This window comes from Chionomys nivalis, chromosome 6 (genome assembly GCF_950005125.1).
Source record: "Chionomys nivalis chromosome 6, mChiNiv1.1, whole genome shotgun sequence".
NCBI lineage: Eukaryota > Metazoa > Chordata > Mammalia > Rodentia > Cricetidae > Chionomys > Chionomys nivalis.
The window spans coordinates 4246726-4266705 of record NC_080091.1 but is presented as its reverse complement, the minus strand read 5'-3'; the positions used below and the strand labels follow the sequence as shown (position 1 = coordinate 4266705).

Sequence of the window (19980 nt, the reverse complement as noted above, 5' to 3'; positions counted from 1 at the left end):
TGGCGTCGCACAAACCCACCAAAGCAAGCAGACTCGGCGCTGGGCGCCAATGCTGTCGTTTATTGCGCGGAATGGGGTGTGGGTTAATGGGGCGTGGGGGCCGCTGCTGCCTCGGCTCGTCAGTACATTCATGGCGACGGCGGGGACTCAGCCTTGCCCCCACACCGGCTTGGCCGTGAAGCCCGCCCCTGGGTGCCTGAGGGAGGTCACTCGGACGCGTGGGCAGGGGCCAGGCTGGTTATTGCATGAGCTTGCCGGGCTGAGGCAGCGGGAAGCCGGCGGGCCGAGTATTGCACTTGATCCATATCCTTCCTAGGCAGCCACCGCAAATGCGGGGTATAGCCAGGTTCTTGGCCAGGGCCGCCCCGTCCCCGTCCCAGATTGGGGCTGAGGCACCGAGGTGATCGCACCCCTCCCTCTCCCGTGCGCGGCCGCCGCTGGGGCAGGGGCAATGGGGTGGGCGCAGGGCGATGGGGGCAGGTGGGCAGCCGGGCGCAAGGCCGCCCTCCGCCTAAGCTACCTAGGTCCCTCTATGGCTTCTGCGCGGGCACGGGCGGGCGGCGCGAGGCATGGCTTTGGTGTGGATGATGGCCCCGCCCAGCCCGCGGGGCGGCGCGCAAGGGTCACAAGTTGGAAGAGAGGCGCGAGCGCGCAGAGTCCAGCGGGTCCAGACCACCCGCAGCGCCGGGGGAGGCTGAGTCCCTACGGTCCGGACTGGGTGCAGCGGTCCGGGTCCGGGCGGTGGGCGCCGGCGCGGGTCCCAGGCGTGGCGTGGAGCTGCTGGCCGGGCGCGTGGAGGCCGCGGGGCTGGGCGCGGGTGCGCCGTGGGGCAGCGAGGGCTGCGAGGCGGACAGCGGGCGCGAGGCTCGGCTCAGACGGCGCGCGGGCAGTGCGGGCCCCACGCGGGTGGCTGGGGAGCCGGGTGCACCGTAGGGCGAGGTCCACGGTGCCCGGGGACTGGAGGGCGCGGCCGGGGGACTGGCCGTAGGCGGCCCTGGTGAGGCTGCAGGAGGCGGAGGCCCTGGGGGTGCGCGGCGCATGAGGCGTGGGGAGCCGAGTGCCAGGGGCCCCACGAGCGGGCGCGCCACCTGCGGGCAGAAGCTCATGGCCACCGCCTGCTGCAGCGTGGCAATGGCTGAGGTGACCTGCGGCGGTGGTGGTGGTGGGAAGAGCCCCACACGCTGACCCAGCTCTGCCTGCTGCACCATCTCACGGTCATATTTGACAATCTCCTGGATGATGGCATTCTCCTGGTTGTTGAACACGCCCGAGCTGAGGTCGTGCTGAACCTTGTGCAGCAAGATGGAGTTCTTCTTGCCTGCGGGCAAAGCAGAGGTCAGCGCTAGCTTGGCCACCTGCCTCTGCAGCCAGTCTGAGTCCAGCAGCAGGCATGCTCTCAGCACCCACTGTATTTCCTGTGTAGATTCTGTACTGAGTGCCTGTCTGTAGAGTCCCTGTCGTGCGCGTGTGTCTGAGCGCTCGCTGTGTGCCCTGATTCGGGCCGCTGTCTTAACACCCGGTTCCTCTGTCCTGCCACTGGGAGCTCCACCTCTCCCTGCCTTCCATGCCTGACACAACACTTCGCTAATGTGCCTGGTTTATTGAGCCAGAGCTGTTTCCACCAGGCCGTGTTTCTAGCTCTTCTTGTCTTTTCACCCCAGGGCCTTTGCCTGCTATGTTCGCTCCAGAAAGACACTGTCACCCAGACACTCCTCAGCACCCTGTCCTTTCTGTATCCCGGGACCCCTCTCAGGCAGTCTGGTAGCTCACCGATGCGGTCCAGGCGGTCAATGGCCACGGTCTCAAAGGCACGCCGCATCATGGGGTACTCCTCCAGCACCTCGTTGAAATTATCTACACTTAGTGAGTAGAGGCGGCAGTAGGTGTCAGCCCGCACACTGGCTGTGCGCCGGCCCCTTGTGAGCAAGCAGATTTCTGCAAAGACAAGAGTGAACCTCATGGGTTGCCCTGTGCACAACTGCCCGCCCAGGACACACTCAGACCCGCCCAGGACACACTCAAACCCTCCTCATGGGTTGCCCTGTGCACAACTGCCTGCCCAGGACACACTCAGACCCTCCTCATGGGCTGCACTGTGCACAACTGCCCGCCCAGGACACACTCAGACCCTCCTGGACCTCCCTGGGCTGGAGCTGTCCACTGTCCGGTTCCATCCAGATCTCTGCCTTGCCTTGGAGTACTCACCCCCGAAATAGGAGCCATCTGACAACTTCATTTCCTTGTTGCCCTTGGTGAGCACGCTCACCACCCCGTGCTGAATGAAGTACATCTTCTTGCCGATGGTCCCCTCTCGGATGATGTAATCGCCGGGCTGGAAGACCTCGAACCTGAGCTTTGTCAGCATGGCCGTGACAAAGTTGGGGTCTGCGTTGGCAAACAGTGGCATGGAAGCCACCAGCTTCCGGCAGTTGAAGTTCACAATCTCCTGTGGGCAGGAGGGAGGACAGCCAAGTGACGGACTGGCTTGGTAACTCAGACCCTCAGTCTCTGTGCCAGACAGTGGCCCCTCAGCCTCCTAGGCAAAGTCCCAAGTCCCACACCACCATGGGATGGGTGACAGACACTGGACTGGGAAAGTCAAACTTTGTAGGTCTCTTTGTAGATAACAGGACCACAAAAATACCCAAAAGGATCAAAGGAGGGACGGAGTTCCGTGGGCAGAGCTCTTCCGGACACGTATGAGTTCCTGGGTTCCACCCCTAAGCCCAGCATGGCATGAATCAGGCCATGCAGGCCTATCATCACAGCGTGCTGGAGTGGAGGCAGGAGGGTCAGGAGTTCAAGGTTAGCATCACCTACATAAGAAGCTCTAGGACGGCCTCGGCCATGTGAGACCCTGTCTCACAGAAACAGTAAAAGACTTCTGAAGAAAAAGGAGGCCAACCGCATGCGTCCTCACGCCCTTGGGCCACCCATTCCCTCTTGGTTATATACGAAATGTCATTCCAGCCAGGATGCTTCAGTCAAGGGCATTGCTAAGAACCCAGCAAGCAACTCATGGAGACAGGGCCGGGACTGTGACTCAGAGGGACACATGAAAAAGTGACCACTGAGCCAGACAAGGTGGCCCACAGCACTCGGGAGGCTGAGGCAGGAGGATTGCCATGAATTTGAGGTCACCTTGTTTGTAGAGTGAAGCCTTGTCTCAGAAATGGGAAAAAAGGGCCGTACTGTGGTGGCGCACACCTTTAATCCCAGAATTCGGGAGGCAACGGCAGGCGGATCTCTGAGTTTGAGGCCAGCCTGGTCTACAGAGTGAGTTCCAGGACAGCCAGGGTTACGCAGAGGAAACCCTGGCTTGGAGGAGGCATTTCCTGTGGGCGGCTGGTAAAGTTCTAGGGCTGGGAGTGGATGTGGTGCCCTACAAAGCCATGTGCTTCGTGCACTCCGTGGCCTGTGAGCTAGGCTCTCCACAAAGGACAGGTGAGCAGGCTGCCTCCTGGCGTGGGCCCTAGACCCTGCAGCCCCCAAGGCTCTCCTCCTCTAAGTCCCCTTGGGACCTAGACATCATGCCCTTGCCTCAGACACGTGTAAAAAGCTGAGGCTGCAGTGCGCCTGGCATCCCAGGCCTGTGGAGACAGAGACAGGGGTCAGCCTGCCTGGCTGAGTCGCTCAACTCCAGGCCAGTGAGAGACCCTGTCTGATGGTCCCAAGGGCAACATTCAAGTTGTCTTCCGGCTTCCGTGTACATACGTGTGCACTGCGTACACATGGACGTATGCATGTATGCATTTAAAAAGAAGATGGGGCTCAAGAGGTTTCTTAGTGGTTAGGAGCGTTTGCTGCTTGGGGGGCTGCAGAGATGGCTCAGTGGTCAAGAACACTGGCTGCTCTTCCAGAGGACCTGGGTTCAATTCCCAGCAAGCACATGGTGTGGCTCACAACCATCCGTAATGAAATATGCTGCCCTCTTCTGGCCTGCAGGGACATATGCAGGCAGAACACTGTATACTTAATAAATAAATAAATCTTTTTGTTTTTTGTTTTTCGAGACAGGGTTTCTCTGTGGTTTTGGAGCCTGTCCTGGAACTAGCTCTTGTAGACCAGGCTGGCCTCGAACTCACAGAGATCCGCCTGCCTCTGCCTCCCGAGTGCTGGGATTAAAGGCGTGCGCCACCACCGCCCGGCCTGGAACTAGCTCTTGTAGACCAGGCTGGTCTCGAACTCACAGAGATCCGCCTGCCTCTGCATCCCAAGTGCTGGGATTAAAGGCATGCGCCACCACCGCCCGACCTAAATAAATCTTTTATTTTTTTTTAATATTTTATTTATTTATCATGTATACATTATTTGGTCTGTGTGAATGCCTGCAGGCCAGAAGAGGGCACCAGACCCCATTACAGAATGGTTGAGAGCCACCATGTGGTTGCTGGGAATTGAACTCAGGCCTTTGGAAGAGCAGGCAATGCTCTTAACCTCTGAGCCATCTCTCCAGCCCCTAAATAAATCTTTAAAAAAAAAAAAGGGAAGGAAGAAATAAAAGAGCCTGTTGTTCAATCATGAGGGCCCAGAGTTTGATCCCGGCAGCCACATCTGGCATCCCTAATGGATCAGACGCCCTCTTCTGGCCTCCATGGGCACCTGAACACACTTGTGGGCACATACATACATGCACACACACATGTAAAAAAAATCTTAAAAGGTGGGGGGCAGGAGAGATGAATCAGTGGTTAGAGCATTGGCTGTTCTTCCAGGGAACCTGGTTCAATTCCCAGCAACCACATGGTAGCTCACAGCTGTCTGTAACTCCAGTCCCAGGGGATTCAATGTTCTCTTCTGATCTCCGCAGGTACCACGTGCAAGCAAAGCACCCACATGCATGAAATAAGTAAGGGCCCAGATGACAGGAGAGGCAAGAAGGACCCTCTCCAGGGTCTGGGATGGAACATGGCTGCACAGATGTTTTATGTTCTGCACCTAGGAGACTGTAGCTTGGTGTTTGAAACAGGCAGGACAGCAGGTGTTGGCCAGGGGCACCCAGAGCATATGTCAGACCTGATCCCACGTGCCCTGTCAGTGTCCATGGGATCCTGGGGTGTGTCTGCAGTCACCTCACCTCACGCAGCGGCCCGTTGAGCTCCCCGAGGATGCTCTCCTCATCAAACATCTTCCCCTGGTACCGGTGTTCATAGTAATCGTGGATTTTTTGGCGGAAATCAGCAGGCAGCTTGTGGAAGGACATGTACTGTTCTACTTGCTTGTACTGAAGGAAGGAGAGCAGCATCAGTGTTTGCCCCAGAGAGAGGCCCATCCCGGTGCCACCCACCTCGGGGACCCATCACCCTGTCTAGTCCAACCCAGGGAGATGACAAGTCCAGCAACACCAAAGACAAATGATGTGTTTTGTTTGGAGACGAGGTTTCATGTAGCCCAGGCTAGCCTCAAGTGCCAGGGTGACAGATGTCGCCACCACCACAGGTTAATGATGCTGGGGTAGAACTTGGGTCTTCACAGACGCCAGTTCAGCGTTGTAGCCACAGAGCCCCCGCCCAGGCTGCGTGTTTTGCTCTGTTGTGTGAGGAAGGGTCTCACTCTGTAGTCCAGGCTGGCCTGGAATTTGAACTCAGCCTCCTCACTGTTGAGATGACAACCTGAGACACCAAGTCCAGCTGGCAGATAAATTTATGTTTATGATTCTAGGCGGGGCTTCCACCGGGGCTTCAAGGCGGAGCTGCACTGCTGAGCCCCAGTCTTCTTACTCTCTACTGAGCCAGTCTTGCTCCTTTGCCCTTGCTGTCCTCCTGCATCTGCCTCAGTCTAGACTGGTATTTAACCTTTAACCCCATCACTAGCAGGAGGGTCAGGAGTTCAAGGTCATCCTCTGTTTTAGAGTGAGTTTGAGGCCACCCTGGGCTATGTGATACCACAGTGTGGGCACCTTAGGGTGTCTGGCTCATATTTCTGAGACGCGGTTATCTACAGTGTCAACATCAGTATGCATGTTGACTTCCATCCCAAGTCCTGCCACCGGGACCTGGGGGACAGAGAGTCGGCTCCTCCCTAGCAGGGCTGGGGTGTGGGTGCCAGGCTGTCCCCAGCACAGTACCCCAGGGCTGCTCCAGCCCCACTTCTAAGCCACAGCTGTCCTTATCTCAGCAGACCCCGTGACGGCGGGTGGGTGGCAGCACCAGCTCATGTTTGGGTGCGAGACAGAGGCATCCGGACACCGGCACCTGGCACAGAGCCCGGGTGACCCGGCTGTCACTGTAGGGGGTGGGGAACTAAGGTCCACTGCAGAGCCTGGGGCTGCAGGTGCTTGAAGGCAGGGCTCCTGCCTTTGGGCTGCCATTGCTCCAAAGCAGCCTTCCCTAGGACCAGCCTGGAGGATACACTCTTTGCTTACTCTACCCTCTCCAAAGGTTCACCCCAGAACACTCAGAAATGGGCCCCGGGGACTGGTCAAACTGGTTCTGAAACCTGTGGGCTCCTGTCCCTTCAGCTCACCTACCCCAGCCTGGCACCTCTGACTGTCCTGAGCACTTACAGATGCTTTTAGAATCCTACCCTTCCCCGTCCCGGCCCAGACTCTACCCAAGGCAGACCCAAGGCATGACCTCCCCGCTCTGACCTTCTCCTGGTACTGGCGCCGGGAGGAGTCCAGAGACTGGATGAGGGCAGTGGCATGCCCGATGAACATGGCATAGCAGGTGGCCCCCACGATCATGCTGAGCATGGTGAGCCAGATGTCCGCCATGCTCTCAGGGGCCTGCCTCCCGTACCCGATGCACAGCATGTGGCTCATGGCCTTGAAGAGCGCGAAGGAGTAGAGCTCGCTCCAGGAGTGGTTCTGCAAAGGCAGTGCAGACGGTGGGGGGGGGGCCGTACCCCGCAGGGGGGCCCGGAACCCACCTGCCCAGACGGTCGGGGAGGGGGGCCGTACCCCGCGGGGGGGCCCTGAACCCACCTGCCCAGACGGTCGGGGAGGGGGGCCGTACCCCGCGGGGGGCCCTGAACCCACCTGCCCAGACGGTCGGGGAGGGGGGCTGTACCCCGGGGGGACCCTGAACCCACCTGCCCAGACAGTCGGGGGCGTGGCATACCCCGGGGAGGGGGGGCCTGAACCCACCTGCCCAGACGGTCGGGGAGGGGGTCGTACCCCGCGGGGGGGCCCTGAACCCACCTGCCCAGACGGTCGGGGAGGGGGGCCGTACCCCGCGGGGGGGCCCTGAACCCACCTGCCCAGACGGTCGGGGAGGGGGGCTGTACCCTGGGGGGGCCCTCCCTGAACCCACCTGCCCAGACGGTCGGGGAGGGGGGCTGTACCCCGGGGGGACCCTGAACCCACCTGCCCAGACGGTCGGGGGCGTGGCGTATCCCCTGGGGGGGGCCTGAACCCACCTGCCCAGACGGTCGGGGAGGAGGGCTGTACCCCGGGGGGGAGGGGTCCTGAACCCACCTGCCCAGACGGTCGGGGGGGGAGCCGTACCCTCCTGCCCACCCTCCTGTGGGCGCTTGAAGGGGGTGAGCGCCCCCTGATCAGACATAACCAAGGCAGTCGCAGGCAAAGGACACGGGCAGTGACATGTCTGAGGTCTCAGTGAGGCACTCGCAGGGGCAGGCCTGACAGCACCTCCCACTTCACTCTGGAGAAACTAAGCCACAAAAGGGCCACAGTCCGGCCAGGGCAACTTCAAGTGCCCGTTTCAGAGTCCTGGGACACTGGAATAACACCCGAGGGGCAAGGAGGGGAGAAGTCCACCCCTAGATGTCCTCAGCTGACCCGGCCAGAGAAGGGGGGCACTGGGCCCGTCCAGGAAATGGAACCGCTTGTGCAGGCAGCAGTTGGACAATGGGTTCCTCAGCCGGGGCAGCTGTGCCAGGCTCTTAGGAGGGGCGCTTGTGCGTTCTCCCTACCCGGCTTCTGACTCCATTGATGCCTGCCTGCTGTGTCCTGACTGACACACACCAACCTCCAGCGTGTCCCTGCAGGTTTGCGATGCAAGTGTTCATCACTGAGCCAAGTCCTCTAACCTCACTGGGGGATTCTGTGGGGACTCTACTGCTAAGCCACCCCCAGCCCTCTTTTTACTTTTATTTTGAGAAAGTCTTGCTGACCTTGAACTTGCTGTCACCCTACATCTGCCTCTCTCAGGACTGGCAGAGACTCCTCCCTGGGCTGTACAGTCTCTTTTTAAATGTGATGCAGACATGGGGACAAGGGTATCTGGAGTTGTTACTTCTTTCCCCTTGGTTTCATTTTAAATATATTTAGATAAAGACATAAGGAGAAGTGACTGGTGGCACTGGAGGCGGAGGCAAGGTGATCCGCAGCTACCTGTCCAGCCTGGGCTAATGTGGTGCTGGTTACAGAATGTAAGAGGTCAGACTGGAGAGGCGGCTCCACAGTTAAGAGCACTGGCTGCTCTTCCAGAGGACCTGGGTCCAGTCCTCAGAACTCACAGGGCAGCCACAAGCACTTGTAACTCCAGCTCCAGGAGATCCGATGCCCTCTTCTGGCCTCTGAGGGCACTGCACTTAGGTGCATATACCCACACACAGACATATGATTTAAAAAATAACCAATAGCCGGGTGGTGGTGGCACGCCTTTAATCCCAGCACTCGGGAGGCAGAGGCAGGTGGATCTCTGTGAGTTCGAGACCAGCCTGGTCTACAAGAGCTAGTTCCAGGACAGGAACCAAAAATGCTACAGAGAAACCCTGTCTCGAAAATTCAAAAATAAATAAATAAATAAATAAATAAATAACAACCAATAAACCTAAAGAGAATCCTTTTAAACAAACAAGTGGGAGAGGCTGGAGAGAAGACTCGGCTGTTCAGAACACTGGGTGCTCTTCAAGAGGACCCATTTCATGTCTCAGCACCCACATCCATAGCTCCAATTCCCAGGATCTGACACCCTCTTCTGACCCCGACAGGCGCACATACATGCATGCAGGCAAACACACACATAAAATAAGTCTAAAATAAAAACGTAAAAAAACTTTGTTTGGGGGGTGAGGGAATTTCAAGACAGGTTTCTCTGTGTTGCCCAGACTGTCTCTGTAAACCAGGCTGGCCTCGGACTCACAGAGATCCGCCTGCTTCTGCCTCCCGAGTGCTGGGATTAAAGGCGCGCGCCACCACCGCCAACTAAGCGAAACATTTTTAAAGTAAGAGCACTGAGTAGTGTGTCCGTGTGACAATGAAGGATGGCGTCAGACGCCAGGCGGGTGGGCTGAGGGATCCCAGGGGGCACTGGCAGGCGTCAGACGCCAGGCGGGTGGGCTGAGGGATCCCAGGGGGCACTGGCAGGCGTCAGACGCCAGGGCGGGTGGGCTGAGGGGTCCCGGGGTACTGGCAGGCGTCAGACGCCAGGGAGGGTGGGCTGAGGGATCCCGAGGTACTGGCAGGAGTCAGACACCAGGGCGGGTGGGCTGAGGGGTCCCGGGGGCACTGGCAGGTATTAGGCATAGGGGCCAGCGTGCATAAGGCCCTCTACATCAAGAGGCACTAGTGGTCATCGGGTGGGAGCTGTTTTGCCCATGGAGGACTCTAGATGGCGCTGGTGGGCACAAGGCAAAGCTGGAGCTGGAGCCATCCCCGAGGCGCCAAGGGGGCTCCACCAGGAAGCACTCACCACCATCTTGTTGATGGACACCCAGCAGTCGCTGGGGAAGTCTTGCAGCATGGGCACCAGGAACTGCAGGCAGCCGTCCCAGTGGCAGAGCAAGAGCATCATGCTGATCAGGTTACATATGCGCATCACCGCGCTTGCCAGGTCGTAGGTCATGTGGAAAATCTGAGAGGGCGCATGGCCGTGAGAATCCTGCACCCCTTTGTTCTGTACCCTTCCCCGACCACTTTCTTTTCTGAATTCCACCCAGCCTACCTTACCCATGACCTCTCTGGAACATCCTCCCCCATCCTGCCCAAGTTCTGCCGCCACCTGCCAGCCCCACTAAGTTTCTCCCAGTGGTCACAGGGGCAGGAATGGGACCTTGAATTTGGGGGTTGGGTAACTGAAGAAGTCTGAGCCTCTTCCCCCCACATCTTACAGGGCACAAGAAGGGACATGGTAACAATGGGTCCTGAAGGTCATGGCCTTGCAACTCCATGAGGAGTTCCAGGGTGGTCCCCAAGACTGTCTGTCCTCCAGTCCTGCTCCTGAGCCTACAGCCACATGTGAGATGCTGCCTGTCCCCATCCTCCATCTAACAATGTGTACCCGAACCCCACCCCTCTACAAACCTTGCTCATCTTCCCAGAACCCAACCCTGGGCCTTCCATCACAGGCAAACCTCGCTTCCCTTAAGGCTCCAACAGTAAGGATCCTGCCCAGTGCCCTTGGCAGCTGGAGCAACTTTGGTCCTGCTCCTGGTGAGACTCAGGGCCAACACTACAGCTTTGCCATGAGATGCCATCTTCATTCCCTACAGAGGCCTTAGGCTTCTTCTAAAGGTCCTCAGCCTTGGCCACAGCCATAGCCCAAGACCCTGCACTCCCAGGGTTGGCATCCATGTGGGACACACAGGCACCGCTCTGGCCCCGCCCAGGCATGGGTTCTCTCCCTGCAGCTTTGACCCAGCTATACCCCAAAGTCCCAGCTCTGCAGCCCTGGTCTGTTTCTTGTGAGCCCCCAACTCCGCCCTGCCAAGGCCCTGCACCCACAGTACTGGTGTCCCTGTCTCTCCTGCGCACCCCAAGTCAAAGCTCTGGTCCTAAAGTCATGACCACACCCACACCAAGGTCCCAACCTCAGATGTTGGCTCGACCCACAGAATAGACCCACCCAAGCCCGAGGTCCCACCCCCACTCCCAAGACCCCACACCTAAGAACCATCTCTAACCGCTAGACTTAGTTTCCAAGGTCCCTCGTGACCATGCCCCTGCATCCTTTGCCGGGTCCACAGCCGACGCCCACCCACACCCAAGCCCAGCATCCCTGGACTCCACGTCTCTGATGGCTCTGACTTCAGTTGTAGCCCCAGTCCTGCCCAAGACCACGTCTCTGGGGTCCCACCCATCCCGGGTCCCCTCCCTGCCCCTCACCTCCTCCCACTGGTGGATGTAGCGGATAAGCCGGGACAGCCTCAGCAGCCGGAGCAGGCTGAGGATCTTGGTGAAGCGGACAATGCGCAGTGCGCGAGCCGTCTTATAGACCTCGGAGTCGATGCCTTTCTCCACGATGAGGAAGATGTAGTCCACTGGGATGGACGACACGAAGTCTACCACGAACCACGTGCGCAGGTACTTTTTCTTTATCTTCTCGGGGTCCAGGATGATCTCCGTGTTGTCCTCGATCACAATGCCAGTACGGAAGTTCAGCACCAAGTCCATGAGGAAGAAAGTGTCCGAGACCACGTTGAAGACGATCCACGGCGCAGTGGTCTCATCCTTGAAGAAAGTGATGCCCACTGGGATGATGATGAGATTTCCCACCATGAACAACAGCATGGTGAAGTCCCAGTAGAACCTGGGGACAGGCAGGATGCTCGCAATGCCCGGCCTGGGCAGGCATGCCCTCTTCCCCAGCCCAGGTGCTTTCCGGGACCCCAGCCCTGAGGTCGTCTCTGGGACCCCAGCCCCAATGTGGCCTCTGGGACCCCAGCCCTGAGGTGGACTCTGGTACCCCAACGCTGAAGTGGGTCTCCACCAAAACTAAGGTAGTCTCTGGGATCCCAATCTAAGGAGGTCTCTCTCTCTGGGAACCCCAACTCTAAGGTGAGTCTCCAAGACTGCAATCCTAAGGTCGTCTCCAGGACCCCAGATTATAATACAGCCTCCAGGACTCCAGGTCTTGCTGTGTGGCAAGAACTGGGCTTCCTCAAAGAAGCCTCCTGATGCCAGGCAGCAGGGTCCCTCTCTCTGCCCACTCTGACCTTGCCTTGAAGGCACCTCCAGTCTGCAGAGAGGCTCAAAATAGACTAAACACTTCACATGACCAAAGAGAGACAATGTGCCTGGCACAGATCTGGTCTTCAAAAGGGATGGGAGCCGGTAGGTGGCACAGTGCTGGGCATGGGCGGGAGGCTGAGAGCTGGGTAGGGGGACAGGGTAGTGACCAGCCACCCTCTTCTCTGCCTAGAGCTGCAGGGCTCACACCATGGTGGGGTCACAGCTCCTGTGGGGACAACTGGTCACCTTGGAGAGCTAGGCACGTGGGCACAGCTGTGGTCTCAGCACTTGAGAGGAGACGGGAGGATGAAGAGCTCTAGAAATAGGTTGGGTATGGTGGTGCACACCTATAATCGCAACACCAGGAGGCAGATGCAGGAGGATCTCTGGGTTCCAGGCCAGCCAGGGCTGCAGTCTCAGGGTCTCCTCTCACTTAGACTGTGTCAGCCCCCTTGGATCCCTAGAGGTCTGTCACTACCTCTTGGAATTTGGGCTTCCCGCAGGCACAGTGCCCACTGTTTCTAGAGCACACAGGCTGGGTCAATTCGCCCAAGTCAGCTCAGAGGAGAGGCGTGCGTCAGGAGTGCGGTGTCTGGAGCCGCTGGCTCGGAGCTTGCCTGTGAGCTGGCTCCTTCTGCCAGTTATAAACACAGTGCCCAGCGGGCGACCAGACTCCACTTCAGAGAACCGAGCTCAAGGAAACAGTCCAAAAACGAGAGGAAAAAAATCAAGAGTGATTTGTACTGGGGCATTCTGGGCAGCTCAGGCCGTGAGAGCCAGCGACGGGCCAACACCCAGTGTCTTTGAGCACAGCCCTGTGCTGGCTCCTGCCACGCATGAGCGACCTTGGGCAGGCTTCTCTGTCCCTTGGGGACCGTAGTCCCTTCTATCCTCAACCCTGTGTGGGAGGATTTGGGGACCGTATTCATGTGCGATGCCCCTCACAAGCCCTCTGGAGCTGATGGGTAACATCAGCTGTGGGGGAGGGATCTACCAGACCTCGCGAGCATGAAATAACGTATTTGAAGAATTCTTCCTTTTAAATTATGTGTATGTTTGTATGTCTGGGGTAGGGTGGTCTTGCACATGGTGCAGAAGAGGGTAAGTCCCCAGGAGCCAACCCACTGAGTGGGAAGAATCAAAGCCCACTTCTCTTCAAGAGCCTTGCGGCCCATCGCTCAGTCATAACCAGTGGCTTTAGAGTGGGGCCCGGATCTGGACAATAGTGGTGGCTCAGACCCTGTTATCAGTGGACAGCTCTGAACCGCTGTCCCCAGAATCAGTCACATAGCTTGGCCCCAACCTCTCCCCTTCTGGATTGAGGATGCCTTCTCTTTGGAGGAGCCATTGAGTAAAACAATTGAAAATGAGCATGCAACAGTCAACAGGAACCAGAAACCACCATTAGTGGATACAGTGACCTTCTGTGGCGGGGGGGAGGGGGGGGAAGCTAGCTGGAAACAGCTTAGGGTGGGCCACGAAACCACCAGGGGGACCTAGAAACCACTGTGGGGCACTTTCAACCGTTAGAGGGACCTGAACCAGTCTGAAGACACATCAGACCACAGCAGGTGTCTCTTTCTAGGCTGTAGCCACGCCACGCAACACTTCTCGTCCCTTCCTGAGGTAGTCAGGGCCAGGCATACTTCCCACGGAGGCCCAGCCTGAGACTGTCCTCTGTACCCAGCCACTCTGTCCTGGAGCCTCCCTCAGCCACTGCATCTCCAGGTCACAAGGTACGGCCTGTTTTCCCCCAATGCCTGAGGAGAGGGAACAGGAGGTGGCTGTCCTTGTGGTCCTGGTAGGGTGGGGCCCACTTGCTCTAACCCAAGTGTCCCCAGTCTTCATCTTCCACAGTAAACCTGGTCCCCAAAGATATAGTCAGAATGGGTCGGAAGTCCCACACCAAGGGGAACAGGACTCTGGAGGTCCCCTCCCCCACCCGCACTCACCAGTCCCAAGCCTGTTTGAAGAGACAGGACCTGGGATGGCGGGCCATCCAGACACAGCCCTAACTTCTCTCCCAGGCTGTGCTTCCTTGGCTAGCATTCCCACCTTCTCTACCCCATCCACAGCAAGGACCTTGGGAACCTCTGGGCACAGGACAGGCCTCTGATCTTTGGGAAGTTGAAGCAGGAGGATAAGTTCAAAGACTTCCTGAGTGAAGCTTGGCATGAGCCTGGACTACAGGAGACCATCTCAAACAAAACAAACAAATTCCCTAATAAACAACAATGAGTCCTGATTGACTGTCTAATTCTGGGAGGACACTCAGGACCATGCTGTGACACCGCCCCCCCCCCCCCGGCTCAGGGGTCAGAGGGCAGATCCAGTGGAGACAAGGGGAAAAAATCTCTTTTGCTGATCTTAGTCCAAGCCCTCTCCAGCCCATAGGTAGATTCTGGATGATTGACACCAAATGAACTCTCTTCTCCCTCAGCTGTCCAGTCATTCTCAGCTCCAGCAAGGAAATTGAGGCCCATAGATCATGGGGTAACAGAGAGAAGCCCCCTCCATTCACAGCTGGGCACTGCTGGGTGGGTCACAGTCCCCACTGGCACAGTCAGGATCTTATCGCTGATCATGGAGCCCTCAAAGCCAAGGTCAGACCTCCATAGACCAACCAGGACAGCCACATCTCTCCAGGCAGATCTGAGATACAGCCAGAAGTCTTCTGGTCTGCAATCACAGATCCAAGCAAAGCTAGAGGGATTAGAGGCTGGAGGTCAGGGATTACGGGCCAGGCTCGGACAGAGGATCAGGGCCTGAGCCCACTGAGTCCCCAGAGCAGGTGACAGGATTAGGGCCGTAAACCACGGTGGGAAGACAGCTGGAATCCCAGGTGCAGACATTTGTAAAGGCCCATTGTATGCCAAGCACCAGGGATACGCAGTGACCAGGGACACAGGCTGTACCCCTTACCCTGCTCCTATTGGGGAAGGATTGTGCTGAATGCCAGGGTGTGAGGGGTGGACGTGGTATCAGTGTTCAAGAAGGTTGCTCGGAGGGGGCGACATTCAAGGGCTGATGGTATGGGGGAGAGGCGGTACCTGGGCAGAGTAGCTAGTGCAAAGGCTCCGAGACCACCACGGGGCTTCCCAGGTGGAGGCAGAGGGACCTGGAAAAATGGAATCTGCAGAGGGCTGAGAGATATCACCCTGGGCAAGGCTCAACTCCAGAATGATGGGGGTGGGGGGGTCATCGGATGCTGTGCTCCAGGGTGTGTTGGAGGTTGTCTTAAGGGCAGGCCAAGGAAAGGGGTCTCTCCAAATACTGAAGTGGTAGCTTAGGGGTAGAAAAGGGTGGCTTTGACTATCCTGACCTCAATCCCTCCCCACAAAGACTTCTTTCACAACACTGAGAGTTTGAGGATCCTAATACTCCCATCTGGGAGGCAGGTGCATGTCTAAACCCCACATCCTCGATGATAAATCGATGATAATGCGATTTATTCTAGGGCCTTGATACAGAACCCATTTCTAGGGATTACAATCAGGGAGCAACATCCTGCCCTCACTCTGAGCCCTGGCCACCTAGTGGGGGGACATGGCAGGTCTCAGAAGCAGTGTCTACAGGTCTGGATTGGGTTCTGGCCTCTTTCTTCCCGGGGTACCACCCAGTCTCAGCGTGTGCGTCCAGACCTGGAACACTTCCCAACCCTCAAACTTGCTTCTCCACAGAAGCTTCTCATGGCCAGGGTGGATGCTCAGAAGAACCAGATGAGACTGAGTGAGGTGGCAACTGCCTGTGATCCTAGCGCCTGGGAGGATGAAGCAGAAGGATTGCTGGAAGTGAGAGGCTGGCCGGCCTACAGAATGAGACCTCAAGTTGGGAGGTTAGTGGGTCGCAGTAGCGTCTACAGTGCTCAGGCTCACAGTTCCAGCAGCACAGAACACAGAAGCCATCCCAGCACTCACCGAGATTAGAAGTTCAAGGTCATCGTGGGGCAGTGAGACAGCTCATCCTGCCATCCCAGCACTCACAGAGGTTAGACAACTCACTGGATAAAAGCCACAGCCGCCAAAATCTGACACACTGAGTTCAGTCCCTGGGACCCACGTGGTGGAAGGAGAGAACTGACCCCCACAGGTTGTCCTCCGAAGAACACATGGGCACCGCGGTGCCCACACACAATGAATAAATGTAGTAAGAATTGAAATAATATTTTTCAGCTGTCTGGGCATGATTGAACAAAGTTCCATAAGAAAAAAGGGTAAAAGATCCTTCTAGACACCTGCTCCCTTCCCCCACACCACAACCTTCTCACATTTTGGGAAACTGAGGTAGACACTCTGCAGTCCTGGTTCTGGGACAGAATTCTGCTCAGAACTTGGCTCCCCTAGGTCCCTGTGGACTGCATGGGACTCACACCCCACAGCCCTGCCTCTCCCATGCCTTCAGTGACTCCTCCTTCCCCTCCTGCCTGGGTAGGGAGAACTAACCAATAAAGTCCCAACTGGATGTCAGGCCTGCCAGCCAAGTCACAGGACAGAATCACTGGGGAGCCAAGTCAGAGCCAACAGAGGGAGATGCTTAGCTGCTCAGCCCCTGGAGAGAGACAGGCGGTCCCCACCCACCCCTCTGTATAAAGACCTCACACAGACACACACATCCCAGCAGCCACCGGAGCACAACAACTCCATGACTGAATGACTGTTCCTTTCCCAGGCTTGGGACGCGATCTTCCTTTTTTGTGCTTGTTAAATCAATACAGCTGGGCCTAGTGGTGCACACCTGTCATCTCAGAAAATAGGTAAGAGAACTAAATTCAAGTCTACAGAACAACGAAGGAAACCCTTTCTCAGGACAAAAAGGAAAAAGTGAGTTGAGGGCACGCACACATCATCAGGAGAGCTAGCCTGGGGTCTACCTCAGGAAGACCCAAATCAACCAATCTATCGCCTGCCATCATTGGTCAACACCCACATGGTGCTCCCAACAGCCCCTAGAGGCTCTGGAGACCTGTCTTGGTCAACACTGACCAGAAGGTTCTAGAAGGGGCATGAGTCCTCAGGAATGAAAGGCAGGTGGCCCCATGAGCCAGTTTTGAAATCTGATGGTCACACTGACTCCTTTAGCCTCAGCCACGGTCTCTGCCTGTTTGCTCATCCACTATTTTAAAAGCTGGCTGTCCAGGCAAGATGTGTGGCCTGTGAACCTGCCAAGGCTTAGAGCGGTGACAGTACAGGGTCCCCCAGGCATCTATACCCACAGGGACTCAAGGACAGGAGCTCAGTTTCTTCTCCCAGCCTCCCCTCGCCATGCACCCCAAAGCCAACCACCTGTCATCACTGTAGCCGAGAACCCAAGCCTAAGGGCTGGCCTTACGTCCCTCAGCTAAAACCTGGACATGTAGGTGATGCCGGAGTGAGAGTGGAGTGATGCGCCCCATAGCCTGCCCGCCCCAGACTGCCTTTCTCTGTCTGGCTAGCTGGCACTAGACTCCATTCATATTGGCCAACCAGGAAGTCTTGGCAAGCCCACCCTCTCTTGTGCCATTTCACGGGTGGGAACACAGCAAACGCCCAAAGTCCAGCTCTGAAGCCTGGAAGTCTGTGGAGCAATGCTGGGTCTGGCACTCACGCTAGGGCATGCAGGAACAATTCCTGTTGGCCAGAATGTGCCTCCCCACCGCTGGGACTCTTCCCCAAACTCAGGTTCCTGGTAAAGGTGGCATTCTAGTCTCAGGGAGGTAGTTCCTGGACCTGTGTGCTCTATTATCAAGCACTAGAGATAAAAAGAGGAATGACAGAAAGGGGGCGTCACCACTGAACTATCCTTATTCAAGAGTCAATGTCTTCAGAGACTCAGGCCTGGGGGAGAAGGGACCTGGATACCAGACTAGCAGGAGCCTCAGCAGGCCCCAGAGCTGTCCGTGGTCCTGAAACTCCAGGCTTCAGTTTTCCAAGACAGCAGAGCACACTGTCCACAAATCTGCATCCCGACTGTCATCGAAGACAGGGACATTCTCCTGCATTCCCTGCACTCAGCTCTCCCTACGGCTCGCGGGTGAACACCCACCCGGGACACACATGCGCGCGCGTGCACAGCCAGTATCCCAACAGGTACTTCTAGAGACCCACCAGCCACACCCCTAGGGACACGCCTCCTCTTGATTGGTCGGCACGCGCCTCCCAGGACCCCTGTGGGCATCATTTCGCAAGCTCGCGCGGAAAGGAGAAACACGCAAACACTCGGGTCCTGGCTCTGCGCCAGCGCCTGCCGCTTCACGCAGCAGCCAACTCAGGCCACGTCCATATCCACACACCCAGGACGCACCCGCCCCAGGCTCAAGCGGAGACCGTGGGAACCCGCGGCGTCCGCTTGATAATCCCCTCCCCGCGGCCTCCAGGGCGCGTCCTTCCCATGTGCCCTCCCTCCCTTCCTTCCTTTTCCTATTCTTTTCCTTCCTCCTCTTTTTCTTCCTTTTTCCTTTCTATCCATCCTTCCATCCCTGCTCCTGCTCCGCGGCCTCCGAGTGCCTACGTTCCCCTCTATTCGTCCTCTTCGCCCCTCTGAGCTCAGACCCTGGCCCTGCAGCCACCGCGCGCGCCCACTGCAACGAGGGCGCGAGGAAGGGGGCGCGCCGGGGACCCCCTCACTCCAGGCCTCTAAAAGGGCGGAGCCTCTGCACAGCAGAGTCCCTTGGGGGCGGGTCCGGGGCGCGCCCGAGGTCACCGAGAGGGTACTCCCCCCACCCCGGCCCTATGCCCCGAACTGCCACCACCCCGAGGTCACCATCCGGGACGCGGCGCCCCGCCCTCTCCCGGGCGCGCCAAGGACGGGCCCCTCCCGGAGGCGGCACCTGAAGTCGCTGTAGGGGTGGATGATCCAGGCCCCCGCCGACTTCACGCGCTCCTGCTCGCGTTCCACGGCCTTCTGGCTGCCGAACATCCGCAGGGAGAACTTGTTGACGCCGGGCTGCAGGAGCGCCCCGAATTGGCGCTGTAAGAAGCTGGCCTGGCTGCCGCGCGGCTCACCCGCCGGGCCCGCCTCCTCGCTGCCCGCCTCCTCGGCCTCCGTGGGCCCCGAGGCCGCCCCGCGGCATGAGAACGACACCTTGGGGCCGTGCGCGGGGCCCTCGGGGCTGCACTGCGGATCCCCGCGCCCGCACTCGCCATTCGCGCCGCCCTTGGCCGCACTGGGGGTGCAGGAGCTGTCGCGGCTGCAGAGCCGGGAGCGCGGGCCGGACTCGTCCACCGGCTCCGGGTGTGAGGGGGTCGAGGGGTTCGGGGGTGGCGCGGGCGGTGGCTGAGGCTGAGGGGGCGCGGGTGGCGGCGGCGGTGGCGGCGGCCCCGGCGCGGGGGTCGTGCCCGGACTGTCACCGGGCCGCCCGCCGCCCCCGCGCGCATCCATGGCGAGGCGGCGCCGGGCAGTGAGGAGCGCAGCGGCCGCCGCCACCGCCGGCCGAGCCCGAGGGAGGGCGGAGTCGGGGGCGGAGCCTCTGCGCGCGGGGGAGGGGCGGGGGCGGGAGCCCCGCCTCCACCTGCGCTACCCTCACCCCCTCACAGGGATGGATGGGGGAAACTGAGGCTAGGGTCAGCAGGCAGACTCAAGGTCAGTCAGGCACCCTCGAGACCTTGGAAATGCGCTCAGACTTGGTTTCCCAGGGGAAACTGAGGCCAAGGACGCATCCAAGGTCACCAAGCACGGCCCGCCGGCCCCTGACTCTGCGCGCGCTGCAGACCAGGCCTTGGTCCACTCTGGGGCTCCCTCCGCGGTCTCTAGGACACCACGGGCGGGGCAACCGCTGGACGCTAACCTCTTTCTCGGCTCAAGGGGCCAGATTCCATAATAAAAGTGTGCTCCCGGAGGCCACCTGGCTCTGCTGCTTTCCCCATCTTCGCTACAGAAACCTAAGAATATGTGTGGGAAGAAGTGAGATCATTTAGGATCTAAGTTCAGTCCCTTTCCGAGCCCTGCTAATGGGGAAACCGAGGCACAGTAAAGCCTCGAAAGCATAGTAACTAGAAGCTTGCGACCTCATCCCCAAAGGTGCTGTCAGCGTAGTAAATGCTCTCTCTAGGGGATCCAGACTCAGCTTCTGCCTCAGCGCTCCCCCCCCCCACGCCGCCCCGCCCCTGGCTATCCACTCAGGCCTCAGCTACATTCTACCCTCCTGC

General features: G+C 58.4%; 1 protein-coding gene across 1 annotated transcript; it reads right to left on the bottom strand.

The window, feature by feature from the left end:
- Positions 1-47: 47 nt before the first annotated feature.
- Positions 48-19257, bottom strand: Hcn2 (hyperpolarization activated cyclic nucleotide gated potassium and sodium channel 2). The gene is made up of 8 exons (XM_057771144.1): positions 18663-19257; positions 11012-11435; positions 9600-9761; positions 6590-6808; positions 5078-5224; positions 2206-2446; positions 1771-1935; positions 48-1318 (listed from the first exon to the last, which is right to left on the bottom strand). Exons 1-8 carry the CDS (start codon positions 19211-19213, stop codon positions 624-626), a joined length of 2604 nt encoding a protein of 867 aa, XP_057627127.1. The 5' UTR covers positions 19214-19257; the 3' UTR covers positions 48-623.
- Between the last annotated feature and the right edge of the window lie 723 nt (positions 19258-19980).

Coding starts and splice junctions, on each gene's coding strand:
- Hcn2 (XM_057771144.1), bottom strand. CDS start 19,213: ATGGATGCGCGCGGGGGCGGCGGGCGGCCCGGTGACAGTCCGGGCACG. Junction 9,762..11,011: donor ACATCCACCAGTGGGAGGAG/GTGAGGGGCAGG, acceptor GCGCCCTCTCAG/ATTTTCCACATGACCTACGA. Junction 6,809..9,599: donor TGTCCATCAACAAGATGGTG/GTGAGTGCTTCC, acceptor CTGCCTTTGCAG/AACCACTCCTGGAGCGAGCT.